This window comes from Nerophis lumbriciformis, linkage group LG28, assembly GCF_033978685.3.
Source record: "Nerophis lumbriciformis linkage group LG28, RoL_Nlum_v2.1, whole genome shotgun sequence".
Lineage (NCBI taxonomy): Eukaryota > Metazoa > Chordata > Actinopteri > Syngnathiformes > Syngnathidae > Nerophis > Nerophis lumbriciformis.
The window spans coordinates 5,180,294-5,198,327 of NC_084575.2; the positions used below are offsets into that span (position 1 = coordinate 5,180,294).

The 18,034-nt window shown below is 41.0% G+C and overlaps 3 protein-coding genes across 3 annotated transcripts in view; 1 reads left to right on the plus strand and 2 right to left on the minus strand.

The window, feature by feature from the left end:
• The window catches only part of LOC133570632 (uncharacterized), a 296,050-nt gene that overhangs the window by 185,346 nt on the left and 92,670 nt on the right, over nucleotides 1-18,034 (plus strand). The gene's annotated exons all lie outside the window — the stretch shown is intronic.
• LOC140680159 (uncharacterized) overlaps nucleotides 1-18,034 on the minus strand; it is a 108,746-nt gene that overhangs the window by 78,892 nt on the left and 11,820 nt on the right. The window lies entirely within an intron of this gene.
• LOC140680160 (uncharacterized) lies at nucleotides 1,260-9,052 on the minus strand. Its single transcript, XM_072916535.1, has 2 exons — nucleotides 8,600-9,052; nucleotides 1,260-1,954 (listed from the first exon to the last, which is right to left on the minus strand). Exons 1-2 carry the CDS (start codon nucleotides 8,784-8,786, stop codon nucleotides 1,260-1,262), a joined length of 882 nt encoding a protein of 293 aa, XP_072772636.1. The 5' UTR covers nucleotides 8,787-9,052.

The window sequence follows — 18,034 nt, forward strand, 5'->3', positions numbered from 1 at the left end:
GTACCGTATTTTCCGCACTATAAGGCGCACCTAAAAACCACAATTTTTCTCAAAAGCTGACAGTGCGCCTAATAACCCGGTGCGCTTTATTACGATTCATTTTCATAAAGTTTCGGTCTCGCAACTTCGGTAAACAGCCGCCATCTTTTTTCCCGGTAGAACAGGAAGCGCTTCTTCTTCTACGCAAGCAACCGCCAAGGAAAGCACCCTCCCCCATAGAACAGGAAGCGCTTCACCCGCCCCCATAGAACAGGAAGCGCTTCACCCGCCCCCGGAAGAAGAAGAAAAAACGCGCGGATATCACCGTACGTTTCATTTCCTGTTTACATCTGTAAAGACCACAAAATGGCTCCTACTAAACGATCCGGCTCATAAAAAGACGCAATCTCTCCATCCGCACACGGATTACTACCGTATTTCACAGCAACTGAACCGCACTGTGGAACGGGAGCACGTACGGTGAATATTCGCTCCACAGGGAATGAGAAGTCATCCTTCACTGTGGTTCTAGCTTGCCATGCTAACTTCCACTCATGGTGATATTCAAAAGGAAGACCTTGCCAAAAGAGACCTTTCCAGCCGGCGTCATCATAAAAGCTAACTCGAAGGGATGGATGGATGAAGAAAAGATGAGCGAGTGGTTAAGGGAAGTTTACGCGAAGAGGCCGGGTGGCTTTTTTCACACAGCTTCGAAGGCGAACACACCTTCACTAAGACGGGCAGACAGCCTCGGACGACATACGCCAACATCTGCCAGTGGATCGTAAATGCTTGGGCAGATATTTCGGTCACAACTGTGGTCCGAGCTTTCCGGAAGGCAGGATTCACAGAACTGCTGGACAACAGTGACACTGACTCCGGTGACTTCGACGAGACGGAACCGGCCATTTTGGATCCCGTATTCGCCCAACTTTTCAATTCGGACACCGAAGACGAAGAATTCGAAGGATTTACGAATGAAGAATAACTTCAGAAGGTGAGCGCTATGTTTATTTTGTGTGTTGTGACATTAACGTTCGAGCAACATTATGTTGCTATTGTTCTACACCATTTTGAATTTTACTATGTTTGTGATTGCACATTTGCGTACATTTTGGGACAGAGTTGTTAGAACGCTGGTTTTCAATATATTATTAAAGTTTGACTGAACTATCTGACTGTTTTTTTGACATTCACTTTAGCGCAGCGTTTTTTTGACATTCACTTTAGCGCAGCGTAGGCGCGGCTTTTAGTCCGGGGCGGCTTATTGGTGGACAAAATTATGAAATATGTAATTCATAGAAGGTGCGGCTAATAATCCGGTGCGCCTTATAGTGCGGAAAATACGGTAATATAATTTCCTTCTTAGTGTTGAATCTTTTAGCACAAGCCAAACAAGCAAAAGGTTTCTCTCCAGTGTGTGTTCTCATGTGTGTGGTCATGTTTTGCTTTCTGGAGAAACTCTTCTTACAAACAGAGCAAGTAAAAGGTTTCTCTCCAGTATGTGTCCTCATGTGTTCTGTAAAATGACTCTTCTTTCTAAATGATTTCCCACATTCAGAGCAGTCAACGTGTTTGTTGTTAGTGTGATGTCTCGTATCACCTTTAGAGTCATTTTTACTCTCCAAAGGTTTTTGGATGTGGTCACTGTGATCAGAAGAGTGTGACATCATGTGGTCCATGTCTGACAGTGGAGCAAAGATGCTGTCTGGTTCTGACTTGATATCTTCACAATGCTCTCCATCAGCTTCTGCGATGTGTTGACTTACAAGCTCCGCCCCTCTGTTCTCCTCACTTTGACTGTGATGAAGCTGTAAGGACTGAGCTTCATCTTCATCGTTAGCCTCCTCCAACCTTTGAAGCTGCTCCCACAGTTCCTCCTCTTCCTCTTTAATGTGTGGGGGCTCCAGCTCCTTCTGTCCCACACTGGTGTGCCACTCCTCTTCATGACTCCCCGCTGACACCCGCTGGACGTCTGCAGAACAAATGAGGTGTTACTGTATTGAAGTTTGCAGTATTCAAACTATTGACATGTGAGCTAGGCCAAATAGACAGTGATGGGCAAGCTACCTGGACAATGTAGTAAAAATAATAAATAACTTTTGTTTCATCTGACATCACATGGACAAAGATAAGACCTTCTGAAGGAAAGTTCTGTGGTCAGATGAAACAAAAGTGGAGCTGTTTGGCCACAATAACCAGCAATATGTTTGGAGGAGAAAAGGTGAGGCCTTTAATCCCAGGAACACCATCCCTACCGTCAAGCATGGTGGTGGTAGTATTATGCTCTGTGCCTGTTTTGCTGCAAATGGAACTGCTGCTTTAAATGGGACAATGAAAAAGGAGGATTACCTCCAAATTCTTCAGGACAAGCTAAAATCATCAGCCCGGAGGTTGGGTCTTGAGCGCAGTTGGGTGTTCCAACAGGACAATGACCCCAAACACACCTCAAAAGTGGTAAAGGAATGGCTAAATCAGGCTAGAATGAAGGTTTTAGAATGGCCTTCCCAAAGTCCTGACTTAAAGGTGTGGACAATGCTGAAGAAACAAGTCCATGTCAGAAAAGCAACACATTTAGCTGAACTGCACCAATTTGTGGTCAAGTGGTCAAGCAGAAGCTTGTGGATGGCTACCAAAAGCGCCTTATTGCAGGTAAACTTGCCAAGGGACATGTAAGCAAATATTAACATTGCTGTATGTATACTTTTGACCCTCACATTTGCTCACATTTTCAGTAGACCCATAATAAATTCATAAAATAACCCATCCATCCATCCATTTTCTTCCGCTTATCCGAGGTCGGGTCGCGGGGGCAGCAGCCTAAGCAGAGAAGCCCAGACTTCCCTCTCCCCAGCCACTTGGTCCAGCTCCTCCAGGGGGATCCCGAGGCGTTCCCAGGCCAGCCGGGAGACATAGTCTTCCCAACGTGTCCTGGGTTTTCCCCGTGGCCTCCTACCGGTCGGACGTGACCTAAACACCTCCCTAGGGAGGCGTTCGGGTGGCATCCTGACCAGATGCCCGAACCACCTCATCTGGCTCCTCTCCATGTGGAGGAGCAGCGGCTTTACTTTGAGCTCCTCCCGGATGACAGAGCTTCTCAACCTATCTCTAAGGGAGAGACCCGCCACCCGGCGGAGGAAACTCATTTGGGCCGCTTGTACCCGTGATCTTGTCCTTTTGGTCATAACCCAAAGCTCATGACCATAGGTGAGGATGGGAACGTAGATCGACAGGTAAATTGAGAGCTTTGCCTTCCGGCTCAGCTCCTTCTTCACCACAATGGATCGATACACCGTCCGCAATACTGAAGACGCCGCACCGATCCGCCTGTCCATCTCACGATCCACTCTTCCCTCACTCGTGAACAAGACTCCCAGGTACTTGAACTCCTCCACTTGGGGCAAGATCTCCTCCCCAACTTGGAGATGGCACTCCACCATTTTCTGGACGAGAACTATGGACTCGGACTTGGAGGTGCTGATTCTCATCCCAGTCGCTTCACACATTCGGCTGCGAACTGATCCAGTTAGAGCTGAAGATCTTGGCCTGATGAAGCAATCAGGACAACATCATCTGCAAAAAGCAGAGACCTAATCCTGCAGCCACCAAACCAGATCCCCTCAACGCCTTGACGGCGCCTAGAAATTTTGTCCATAAAAGTTATGAACAGAATGGGTGACAAAGGGCAGCCTTGGCGGAGTCCAACCCTCACTGGAAACGTGTCCGACTTACTGCCGGCAATGCGGACCAAGCTCTGACACTGATCATACAGGGAGCGGACCGCCACAATCAGACAGTCCAATACCCCATACTCTCTGAGCACTCCCCACAGGACTTCCCGGGGTACACGGTCGAATGCCTTCTCCAAGTCCACAAAGCACATGTAGACTGGTTGGGCAAACTCCCATGCACCCTCAAGGACCCTGCCGAGAGTATAAAGCTGGTCCACAGTTCCACGACCAGGACGAAAACCACACTGTTCCTCTTGAATCCGAGGTTCGACTATCCGGCGTAGCCTCCTCTCCAGTACACCTGAATAGTCCTTACCGGGAAGGCTGAGGTGTTGAAGTAGTAACATTTTTAATTGAGAAATGGTATTATGGAATTCCTGGAATTTCAGAAAAAACAGGAATTTTTCAAGTTCGAAAAACAACGTTGATTTTTGTCCTGATTAAGAGGAATGATTTGACGGTAGAACGGTTGTAGTGTGTTGAAAAATGGGAAAGGAGTCGTCGCCAGAAAAAAGGGTCAAGAAAAAACGGAAATTCTGGGAATTCCTGGATTTTTTTAAACTTGGAAATATGATAGTTTGAATGTCCAGGATCAGTGGAATATGTTTGAATCGGTTGAAAAATGTGTAAATAGTTGAAGTTTGAAAAATTGCCAATTTATTTTGAATGGGAAAAACGACTAAGCACTTATTTCTTCTTGTTTCAAGCTAGTTTAGAGGCTAGCTTAGCTCTTAGCTTGCCCGTCCTTTGTGTGTAGCATGTTTAGCCTTGTTCTACTGTCCTTCAGTGATAATAATACTTGTAAGAAATGTAATGTATTTGCTGCAATGGAGGATGGTTGAAGGTGTGATGTAAGAAGATGCAGTTAGTTGTAGTGACAACTAATTCCTCTGGTCGGCCAACTGAACATCAAAAATACAAATCAGCGGTTAAAAATGTGGATGTTTGGGTCTTTGTGAGTGGAAAATATTTCATTTCACAATTTTGTGATACAAGAAGACCTGGCAATAATGTCCCATACTAAATCAGAGTTGTAAGGTTTGATGGCCTAATAGTACAAAGTTGAGTTTCTACACACTTTGGTGAATATATGTTCGTATGTAAGTAAAAATGCATCTGTTGTTTTATGTCAGTTTTGTTCAACTAAACTCCTATTTGTTAAACCTTTGTACAAACCCTGTTTCTATATGAGTTGGGAAATTGAATACAATGATTTGCAAATCATTTTCAAGCCATATTCAGTTGAATGCACTACAAAGACAACATATTTGATGTTCAAACTCATAAACTTTATTTATTTTTTGCAAATAATAATTAACTTAGAATTTCATGGCTGCAACACGTGCCAAAGTAGTTGGGAAAGGGCATGTTCACCACTGTGTTACATCACCTTTTCTTTTAACAACACTCAGTAAATGATTGGGAACTGAGGAAACTAATTGTTGAAGCTTTGAAAGTGGAATTCTTTCCCATTCTTGTTTTATGTAGAGCTTCAGTCGTTCAACAGTCCGGGGTCTCCGCTGTCGTATTTTACGCTTCATAATGCGCCACACATTTTCGAGGGGAGACAGGTCTGGACTGCAGGCGAGCCAGGAAAGTACTCGCACTCTTTTTTTACGAAGCCACGCTGTTGTAACACGTGCTGAATGTGGCTTGGCATTGTCTTGCTGAAATAAGCAGGGGCGTCCATGAAAAAGACGGCGCTGAGATGGCAGCATATGTTGTTCCAAAACCTGTATGTACCTTTCAGCATTAATGGTGCCTTCACAGATGTGTAAGTTACCCATGCCTTGGGCACTAATACACCCCCATACCATCACACATGCTGTTTTTTTAACTTTGCGTCGATAACAGTCTGGATGGTTCGCTTCTCCTTTGGTCCGGATGACACGATGTCGAATATTTCCAAAAACAATTTGAAATGTGGACTCGTCAGACCACAGAACACTTTTATTTGCATGAGAAGCCGGCGGCGTTTCTGGGTGTTGTTGATAAATGGCTTTGGCTTTGCATAGTAGAGCTTTAACTTGCACTTACAGATGTGGTGACCAACTGTATTTAGTGACAGTGGTTTTCTGAAGTGTTCCTGAGCCCATGTGGTGATATCCTTTAGAGATTGATGTCGGTTTTTGATACAGTGCCGTCTGAGGGATGGAAGGTCACGGTCGTTCAATGTTGGTTTCCGGCCATGCAGCTTACGTGAAGTGATTTCTCCAGATTCTCTGAAGCTTTTGATGATATTATGGACCGTAGATGTTGAAATCCCTCAATTTCTTGCAATTGCACTTTGAGAAATGTTGTTCTTAAACTGTTTGACTATTTGCTCACGCAGTTGTGGACAAAGGGGTGTACCTCGCCCCATCCTTTCTTGTGATAGACTGACCATTTTTTGGGAAGCTGTTTTTATACCCAATCATGGCACCCACCTGTTCCCAATTAGCCTGCACACCTGTGGGATGTTCCAAATAAGTGTTTGATGAGCATTCCTCAACTTTATCAGTATTTATTGCCACTTTTCCCAACTTTTTTGTCACATGTTGCTGCCATCAAATTCTAAAGTTAATGATTATTTGAAAAAAAAAAAAAAAAGTTTATCAGTTTGAACATCAAATATGTTGTCTTTGTAGCATATTCAACTGAATATGGGTTGACAATGATTTGCAAATCATTGTATTCCGTTTTTATTTACATATAACACAATGTCCCAACTCATATGGAGTTTAAAACCATCGCAGTGCTATTTTTAGTTAGCCTGTCAATGTGCTCGTCCATTGTATGTTAGCATTAAGCTAAAAAGTCAAACTTTATCCTTAATGGTTGTATTGTTTTTTTAAGTTTACAGCAAACTGTATTATTGATGTAACATGATTGTTACATGTATGTGCAGGTCTTTTGCAGGCTCCTCAAACACACGGTGGAGAAAGCGTGCGTCACTCCGGTGGGTGTACGGATGTGTCGAAGGGACGTAGACACAGAAAATTCCCCCGCAATGGTAATAAACCTCCTAGTCCTCTACATGTCACAACGACTAGTAACGTTACTATGAAACACACAACTGTCCCGTCCTTGAGGCGGTCAATCGAAATAGCGACTAAACTACGAAACTAAAGCTGGCAAGGAAAATCCATACACCCACAACACATCTCATCTGATTGTGTTGTTGTGAACGACATCATCCATGTAGGATTAATGTACAAACAGGACAGCAGTTGCAACTTCAGAATCTCTCTCTCTCTCTCTCTCTCTCTCTCTCTCTCTCTCTCTCTCTCTCTCTCTCTCTCTCTCTCTCTCTCTCTCTCTCTCTCTCTCTCTCTCTCTCTCTCTCTCTCCTTTTTTTAAACACCCTCAAGTCGCCTCCACACATCAAGCTAAGAACAGCAACACAATTCCCCCTTCACAATAATAGGCCTGACTGCGCTGACAAAATAAAGCTTTCAAAAAAGCACCTCACACAAACATAATGAACTTATTGATGCGTTTACACAATTATTATGCTTTGACCCAAAGTTCTGGTTAAAAATGGTCCAAATATATATTGCACCAATAAATGTGAGAGATTCTGCATTTAACTAAACATTTTATACATTTTTTTTGGACAAAAAAGCACACACTTAAATGGTAGTAAAATACGTGTATAAGGTAAAAAAAATGGACCTTAAAACAATTAAAACAAAAAACTTAATTATATTGTTTTTTATATTGCCATTGTTATTTACATTTATTTTTACTATTATTTTATTTGTTAATAACTAATATCCAGTAGGAGCTTGTCTGTTGTCACCTGTGTCTTTTCAGCCATGAAAGCTAATAATAATAATAAAATACATGCTTAAATCATTACAAGTATTTTAAAATGTATACACAAATTTAGACATTTTTCCAAAGATATATTTAAAGTTTAGTTTTGGTAGTAAAATAAATACTGGTGTTTTCATATGAAAATAATTGTGTAATTAATGGTGATTACAATATCAATGAAAATAATGGTGATTATTATTTTTGCCATAATGGTCCAACCCTAACTGTACCCTTTTTAAACGACAGAGGGTGTAGAACACAATCTATTCTACATGTTTCATTAACTCAACTTTATATTTAATGCATCTTTCTATGATGTGTCTTTTTCCATCCATCCATCCATTTTCTACCTCTTGTCCCTTTTGGGGCCACAGGGGGGCAGAAGTTGAGGTAGACCCTGTAAAATTTAAAATCTTTAAACTCTTTTTCAAATGTTATCCTAATTAAAAATGTATCCTCCAGTTTGTGGCTATTATAAGGCATATTTCCAGAGAATATGTATTTTTACAGCATGTTTTAGAGAGATAGCATTCTGGGTATATTATATTGATCAACTAATTCTTATTTAGAGGGCTTAGTGAGCAGAATAGAGGCGCTCCCATTGACTCCATTGTTAGAATTAGGAGAGTTAAGATTTTGCTAACGTTTGTTTACGACTTAGAATGCATAAAAAATAAAAACATATTATTGTCTTACATAAGGATTGTGAATGATAGGCAAAATAAAAAAATCTGATCCCCTTTGATAATTTTTCTACATCCTGTGAACGGGTGATGCTGTGGTGAAAGTGAGAAAATAAATACATGTCGGGAAAATGCTAATTTTAGCAAAAATGGCTGGCAAACGTTTTAAAACCTGGTTAAAGATTGTTGGTAGTAAACCCAGAGAGGCATGTGTATGTTGTCAAATGATGTTAGAATTAGCTTTGATATTTGGGTTGAGGGGGCCCCGTCATGGGACCCGCCCCCGGCCCAGCTCTGACTTGCTCCACCCCTGGTCATTGTGATTATATGATATATTACAAATGTCATTTTCTTGATATTAGTCAAATATAAAGTTATTAAACATGTGAGAGTAAGAAGTCAACTAACCTGTTCTGTGTAACACAACTTGATGTTTCTTGAAAACAGCGTCCAATAGTAGCTTGTTCTCCTCCTTTGTTCTAGAAAGTTCCGCCTCGTATTCTGCTATCGTTCTTTCTAACACTACAAATATTTCTTCAACGGCAGCAGTTAGTCGCTGATCCACCAACGCTCTCAACATGTGTAATGTAGACATTTTCACACAATCACAACACTTTACTCTCACACTTGATCTCTACTTAGCGATGTGTTGATAACTTCTGTTAGCAGCTAACAAGCTAAGCTAACTAGCGAGCTAAGCTAACTAGCAAGCAAAGATAGCAGGAGAAGCAGCAAAGTGCTTCTAGCGCATCCGGACGATTTATCCTTAAATAAAGAATCAAAGATGTATTTTATACGACGTAAATATTTCAAACTGGATAAGAAATAATAAGACTGACTTATTAGCGTCTTTCTCCGTCGATGTGCTTTCACGACAGTTAGCACACTTGACGTTACAAGGCAGGACTGCTCTGTTCTGCCGTCTTCCGTTTACACCGGAAGCTGGGAATGACGTCACTGATGAAGAGGTCGATGCGGCATCTCTATATAAGATATTGCCTGCTGTCACTGTTATCATGCTTTTCTTTGCTCTAATAACTATTGTGATATAAAATGTTTAAAAAATAAATGGAAAGTAAATAACAAACCTTTAATGATGGTGTTCAGTGGCGCCCCCGTGCGACATTCATTGCAATGACAAGAGTGAAAGTGGTAGAAATTGTAGCGATATTACTGCCTGATTCTTTTAAATTTACCCTTCCACGTGTTCTTATTGTTCTTCTCTTTTACTCTTAGGTAATATATTTTTATACAAAACATTGAAATATCACAGAGCGTGATGTCGCAGGAGATCTGTCATTAAAAAAGTCCAGGAAGTGACGTGCTCTTCGCGCATGCGTTGATCGATCGTGTCGTGAATTTCTATCATTTTTAAAAAGTGTGAAACATTTGCTCTCATACACAAAAGTCTCTTTCTTGAAGTGAAATCCTAATTCTCACATTGTGTTCATGATTTAATTTTAGTAATTCAATCTTGGAAGATTGTACCAAATAGAAAAAGCCCTTAAATGATTATATTTATTGGAATTATTTAAGTGGTTTTAAATAAGCACAACTTTATTATTCATTTATATATATTTTTATTTTAATCTTATTCGTATGGTCTCTCATATTTACTTTGACTTTCTTTAACATGTTTTGTTTGTAGGAGGATTGTATTTAATGTGATGTGTTTTATATTGCTGAGTAAAATATTGAAAAACATTGACTCATATTGTATTGAAAGCACCTTAATGTGTCTGTACATTGTTTATGTATGTTTAATTGTTCAATACAAAATAAAATAAATAGTCAGAAGTAGAACTGGTTTACAAACAAAGTCTAATATTAACACAAATATGTTGAAGTCATATTACATGACATGATATACCATACTTAGACTTAGACTTAGACTAACTTTAATGATCCACAAGGGAAATTGTTCAACACAGTAGCTCAGTTACAATGATGGAAAGTGTAAGGATGGAAAGGACAATGCAGGTATAAATAGACTAATAAAGCCATAAAAGATCTAACATATATACGAATATATACATAATATGTGTACAGTATATTATATATACAGATATATCATACCATACCAACTTTATTTAAAAAGCCCTTTAAAAAGAAGCACAGTTGAAGAACAATTAAAGGGCTGAACACCACAAAGAAATAGAGGCAAAGCACAGACTAAAAAATAACATTTAAAACAGAAGTAAAATACACATTGAAAAAGCAAATACAAATTATCCTAAGAACAATTTGTTAGATAAAAAGCAGTTAAAAAGTTAAAAACAGTTAAAAAAAGTTAAAAACAGTTTAAAATCTCATGCTGGGTTAAAAGCCAGTGAATAAAAATGGGTTTTAAGAAGGTTCTTAAAGGCCTACTGAAAGCCATTACTACCAGTCTGATAGTTTATATATCAATGATGAAATCTTAACATTGCAACACATGCCAATACGGCCGGGTTAACTTATAAAGTGCAATTTTAAATTTCCCGGGAAACTTCCGGTTGAAAACGTCTAGGTATGATGACGTTTGCGCGTGACGTCACGGGTTGAAGCGGAAGTATTGGGACACCATTGAATCCAATTCAAATAGCTCTGTTTTCATCGCAAAATTCCACAGTATTGTGGACATCTGTGTTGGTGAATCTTTTGCAATTTGTTCAATGAACAATGGAGACTGCAAAGAAGAAAGCTGTAGGTGGGATCGTGTATTAGCGTCTGGCTACAGCAACACAACCAGGAGGACTTTGACTTGGCTAGCAGACGCGCTACTATGACTACAGCTTTGGCTTCCAAACATTTGATCGCTTGCCCGTACGTGCGTGTCGCTATGTGCATGTCACGTACGTAACTTTGGGGAAAAATATGTTTCTTGCCGACTCTGATGGCGGCCGGGGTGTCGTCGAAAGCTACAACGCCCGCCGCCGCGCCGCTGTCCTCACCTGTCTGGGTTGACTTCTTCCGTCTCCGGGCCGCCGACCGCATCGATGATCGGGTGAAGTCCTTCGTCGCACCGTCGATCGCTGGAACGCAGGTGAGCTCCGGTGTTGATGAGCAGATGAGGGTTGGCGTAGGTGGGGAGCTAATGTTGTTAGCATAGCTCTGTCGAGGTCCCGTAGCTAAGTTAGCTTCAATGGCGTCGTTAGCGACAGCATTGCTAGGCTTCGACAGGCGGCACAGCATTAACCGTGTGGTTACAGGTCCAGGGTTTGGTAGTATTGTTGATATTCTGTCTATCCTTCCAGTCAGGGGCTTATTTCTTTTGTTTCTATCTGCAGTTAAGCACGATGCTATCACGTTAGCTCCGTAGCTAAAGTGCTTCGCCGATGTATTGTCGTGGAGATAAAAGTCACTGTGAATGTCCATTTCGCGTTCTCAACTCTCATTTTCAAGAGGATATAGTATCCCAGGTGGTTTAAAATACAAATCCGTGATCCACAATAGAAAAAGGAGAGAGTGTGGAATCCAATGAGCCCTTGTACCTAAGTTACGTTCAGAGCAAAAAAAGATACGTCCTGCACTGCACTCTAATACTTCACTCTCACTTTCCTCATTCACAAATCTTTCATCCTGGCTCAAATTAATGGGGTAATCGTCACTTTCTCGGTCCCAATCGCTCTCACTGCTGGTGTAAACAATGGGGAAATGTGAGGAGACTTTCAACTTGTGACGTCACGCTACTTCCGGTACAGGCAAGGCTTTTTTATCAGCGACCAAAAGTTGCGAACTTTATCGTCGATGTTCTCTACGAAATCCTTTCAGCAAAAATATGGCAATATCGCAAAATGATCAAGTATGACACAAAGAATGGATCTGCTATCCCCGTTTAAATAAAAAAAATCATTTCAGTAGGCCTTTAAAAGTAGCCAAAGAAGGGGCCTGTCTCACATGGAGAGGGAGATACTTCCAGAGTTTGGGACCCGCAACAGAGAAGGCTCTGTCCCCTCTGATCTTGCGCTTTGATTTGGGTACCTCCAGGATCAGCTGCCCTGAGGGAGCGGGTAGGGGCATAGAGGTGGAGCAGCTCAGAGAGGTACGGTGGGGCAAGACCACGTAAGGATTTAAAAACAAGTATGATGATTTTAAAATGGACTGTAGAAGACACAGTGGAGGGAGGCTAAAACAGGAGTAATGTGCTCTCTTTTTCTTGTGTTAGTTAAAAGTCGGGCAGCTGCATTTTGGACCAGCTGCAGACGTGAGAGGGAGGACTGACTCATTCCAAAATACAAAGAGTTACAGTAATCCAGCCCAGATGAGATAAAGGCATGGATTACTGTCTCTAACTTGCCTAGAAAGAAGGTTTTTAACCTTGGCCAGCTGACGTAAATACAAAAAAAGCTGTCTTTCACCAATCTGACGCTCCAATTTAAAATCAGTGTCAATACCAAAGCCCAGGTTGGTGACCATGGTCTTAACGTGCAAAGCCAAGGGGCCAAAGTCAACAGGGGGGAGCTCACAGGTACCACTAGGTCCAAACACTATTACTTCTGTCTTCTTTTCATTGAAATGTAAGACGTTTAGGGCCTTCTAGGCCTTGATATCATCAAGACAAGTAAGTAGTGTCTGCATTGAAGAGGCATGATTTCTCTTCAACGGAAAATAAATGTGTGTGTCATCGGCATAACAATGAAAATAAATATCATGCTTTCTTAGGATTGAGCCCAGGGGAAGTAAATACAAAGAAAAGAGATGTGGTCCTAAAAGTGAGCCTTGTGGGAGCCCACATGTCAAGGGAGCAACAGAGGATTCAGAACCAGCAACATTTACAGAGAAGGTCCTGTTAGTCAAATATGACTTCAGCCAACTCAAAGCAGTACAACAGATGCCCACTTGATGCTGTAGGCGGATCATTCAAATATTATGGTCCACCGTATCAAATGCTGCTGTTAGATCCAGTAAAACTAAAATCACATGATCACCTAAATCTGTTGCTCCAAGGATGTCGTTAAAAAGCTTTAAAAATGCTGACTCGGTACTGGCGTTCAAATCCAGTTAGGCAGGATGTCTTGTTTTGTTTTTTTATTTCTTGTTTTATCCTTTTTTATTCATTTATTACATGTTAGTATTTTGGGTGATATATTCTGCACTTCTTTTAAGGTATATTTTACTATTGTATTGTATTCATCCTCCTGTGTTACCATGTTAATGTGACACTATGTGCACCTTATGTCTTATGTCTGTACAGCACTTTGGCCAACTGAGCTTGTTTTAAATGTGACATAGAAATAAATACACTTAACTCAACTCAACACATCATTGAGTGGCATTTAGTTTTTACACTGGGGGGGACCAGACAAGCATTAGTTTTTACACTGGGGGGGACCAGACAAGCATTTAGTTTTTACACTGGGGGGGACCAGACAAGCATTAGTTTTTACACTGGGGGGGACCAGACAAGCATTTAGTTTTTACACTGAGGGGGACCAGACAAGCATTTAGTTTTTACACTGGGGGGGACCAGACAAGCTCTGCTTCTTCCACTCATGTTGGACGCTTGATCACTTGAGCAAAAGTTGTGCTTGTAAAGTTTTGACATGTTCCAAATAATTACATTGAAAGTGAACATTAATAATAACATTTTAAAGTCATTTTTGGTTGTATGCCAACTTTGCGGAGCAGCTCTTCACAGCATCACCTCGCTAGTTAGCTTAACGTTAGCATCTTCCATGTTACATCATAACGATGTTGAATAAATGTGTTTGTGTGCCTTACAGACGGACTTGTTATTGGCTACCATATATACACATCATTTGTGGTCCATGTTTTTACTTTATTAGTACATTAACCTCCAGTCTTCACACAGTGAGCGTAGAAATGAGTTTAACATTGGGGGGACATCAATTTATATCCCAAAATAATGTTAGGACAAATAAATGATTACACAGTATCAGTATCAGTCTATGTTAAGCATTTTATGTAGCATTCCCATTTTACACTTTTTAGTCAACTCTTGTGAAATATCCACTGTTGACTTTGGCGCTTTGGCTTTGCACGTTAAGCCCATGGTCACCAACCTGGGCTTTCGTATTGACTGTGATTTTAAATTGGACCGTCAGATTGGCACAGTGGTGAAAGCCAGCTTTTTTTATTTACGTCAGCTGGCCAAGGTTAAAAACCTTCTTTCTAGGCAACAGTTAGAGACAGTAGTCCATGCCTTTATCACATCTCGGCTGGATTACTGTAACTCTTTGTATTTTGGAATAAATCAATCCTCCCTCTCACGTCTGCAGCTGGTCCAAAATGCAGCTGCCCGACTTTTAACTAACACAAGAAAAAGAGAGCACATTACTCCTGTTTTAGCCTCCCTCCACTGGCTGCCTGTGTCTTTTAGAGTCCATTTTAAAATTATCTTACTTGTTTTTAAATCCTTACGTGGTCTTGCCCCACCGTACCTCTCTGAGCTGCTCCACCTCTATGCCCCCACCCGGTCCCTCAGGTCAGCTGATCAGCTGATCCTGGAGGTACCCAAAACAAAGCGCAAGCTCAGAGGGGACAGAGCTTTCTCTGTTGCGGGTCCCAAAGTCTGGAACGATCTCCCTCTCCATGTGAGACAGGCCCCTTCTTTGGCTATTTTTAAGACCCTTCTTAAAACCCATTTTTATTCACTGGCTTTTAACCCAGCATGAGACTTTGAACTGTTTTTAGCTTTTAACTTTTTGAACCGTTTTTAACTTTTAAACTCTTTTTATTTAACAAACTGTTCTTAGGGTAATTTATATTTGCTTTTTAAATGTGTATTTTTATTTCTGTTTTAAACGTTATTTTTTAGTCTGTCCTTTGCCTTCATTTCTTTGTGGTGTACAGCCCTTTGTTTTTCAACTGTGCTTGTCTTTAAAGGGCTTTATAAATAAAGTTGGTATTGTATGGTATGGTATGTTACTCTTTATAGTTTATTAATTAGTCAATTAATAACATATTTACTGAGTCCTGCTGCTGTTTCATTTTTATTGTGGAGTCATTTTTCTAGCTGTTAAGAGAAGTATTTGATCTTAAATATATAAATAATCCTCCATATTGGCAGCCATAGTGATTCATTTATTCAGCAGAGCATTAAAACTTGGATCTGACAAAAAGTAAACACAAATGTTGTCTTCCTCGCTGATAAAACATGATAGCAACATGCATCTGCTAGCTCTTGATCGCCCCCACTTCTCATTGTGGCGAGTCGGAGTACTACAAGAGGTACTCTAATACAGTGCTTAAATCTGTATTTTTAGTCTTATTATCAAGGAATAATGAGGTCACACTTATATTAAAACATTAATGCTAAGGTTTCGTCCAGTATTGGGCCGGTGATGATGATGATGATGAAGATGTATCTGTGCAAGTGAACAATTGGATCCACAAGGGACAACAACCCTTTCCACAGACTACAAACACACACATCAGAAACATAAATGTTAGAAGCCTACAACAATATATGTGAAGAAGACTTTAGGATTAAAAGTGAAGATGTGAGGTGAAATAAGTACAAATGCAGCAATAAAAACAAGCAACTCCACTCACGATGGCTCTAAAGTTCAGTGATGTGTTGCTAACTTCAGCATTTTTCTTCTTTGTTGATGTTTTGCAGTAGTTAACATCCATGATGTAACAATGCTGCTAATCTACCAGAGTCCACATTTTGTTAACCATTTTATTCATTCATACTTTTAATTGGATAATTACATCAATAAAATGCAATGGAAAAATGTGTGGAAAAAACCCCAAATGAAAATAATAAGATGTCCTCTCTTCAAAGATGAGAAAATAAAATAAAATAGTAGCTACATATATAATATTCAATACATGCACACAACTTAAAAAGTAACTACAGGACAACATATAAGACTAGAAGATGAGAAGCACTACATACAACATCAAATATACATTCTTATTAAACATGCTGTGTTTTTAAACTACATTTAGCACAATCACTGTTTCACTGTTTTTAAATCCCTGCAGCTTCCATGACTGTTACACACTTGTGTTTACTGACCTGATACTTATACCTGAACATCTTATCACACACAGTGCAACTAAACGGTTTCTTTCCATTGTGTGTTCTCATGTGTGTGGTCATGTTTTCCTTTCTGGAGAAACTCTTCTTACAAACAGAGCAAGTAAAAGGTTTCTCACCTGTGTGTGTTCTCATGTGTAATATCATTTCTTTCTTAGTGTAGAATCTTTTAGCACAAGCTGAGCAAGCAAAAGGTTTCTCTCCAGTGTGTGTTTTCATGTGTGTGGTCATGACTTGCTTGATGGAGAAACTCTTCTTACAAACAGAGCAAGTAAAAGGTTTCTCACCTGTGTGTGTTCTCATGTGCAATATCATGTATTTCTCACTGTTGAATCTTTTAGCACAAGCTGAGCAAGCAAAAGGTTTCTCTCCAGTGTGTGTTCTCATGTGTGTGGTCATGATACCCTTTCTGGAGAAACTCTTCTTACAAACAGAGCAAGTTAAAAGTTTCTCACGTAGGTGTGTTCTCAGGTGCAATATAATTTCCTTCTTAGTGATGAATGTTTTAGCACAAGATGAGCAAGCAAAAGGTTTCTCTCCAGTGTGTAGTCTCATGTGTGTGGTCATGATACATTTTCTGGAGAAACTCTTCTTACAAACAGAGCAAGTAAAAGGTTTCTCACCTGTGTGTGTTCTCATGTGTGAGGTCATTGCATACTTAGTGTTGAATCTTTTAGCACAAGCTGAGCAGGCAAAAGGTTTCTCTCCAGTGTGTGTCCTCCTCATGTGTCTGGTCATGACACCCTTTCTGGAGAAACTCTTCTTACAAACAGAGCAAGTAAAAGGTTTCTCTCCAGTATGTGTTCTCATGTGTCTTGTACAGTCACTCTTCAGTCTAAATGATTTCCCACATTCAGAGCAGTCAAAGTGTTTGTTGTTAGTGTGATGTCTCGTATCACCTTTAGAGTCATTTTTACTCTCCAAAGGTTTTTGGATGTGGTCACTGTGATCAGAAGAGTGTGACATCATGTGGTCCATGTCTGACAGTGGAGCAAAGATGCTGTCTGGTTCTGACTTGATATCTTCACAATGCTCTCCATCATCTTCTGTGATGTGTTGACTTACAAGCTCTGCCCCTCTGTTCTCCTCACTTTGACTGTGATGAAGCTGTAAGGACTGAGCTTCATCTTCATCATGAAGCTGCTCCTCTTTAATGTGGGAGGGGGCCTGTAGCTCCTTCTGTCCCACACTGGTGTGCCACTCCTCTTCATGACTCCCCGCTGACACCCGCTGGACGTCTGCAGAACAAATGAGGTGTTACTGTATTGAACTTTGCTGTATTCAAACTATTGAATATATATATATATTCAAACTATTATATATATATATATATATATATATATATATATATATATATATCCATCCATCCATCCATCTTCTTCCGCTTATCCGAGGTCGGGTCGCGGGGGCAGCAGCCTAAGCAGGGAAGCCCAGACTTCCCTCTCCCCAGCCACTTTGTCCAGCTCTTCCTGTGGGACCCCGAGGCGTTCCCAGGCCAGCCGGGAGACATAGTCTTCCCAACGTGTCCTGGGTCTTCCCCGCGGCCTCCTACCGGTCGGACGTGCCCTAAACACCTCCCTATCGGGTGGCATCCTGACCAGATGCCCGAACCACCTCATCTGGCTCCTCTCCATGTGGAGGAGCAGCGGCTTTACTTTGAGCTCCTCCCGGATGGCAGAGCTTCTCACCCTATCTCTAAGGGAGAGCCCCGCCACCCGGCGGAGGAAACTCATTTCGGCCGCTTGTACCCGTGATCTTGTCCTTTCAGTCAAAACCCAAAGCTCATGACCATAGGTGAGGATGGGAACGTAGATCGACCGGTAAATTGAGAGCTTTGCCTTCCGGCTCAGCTC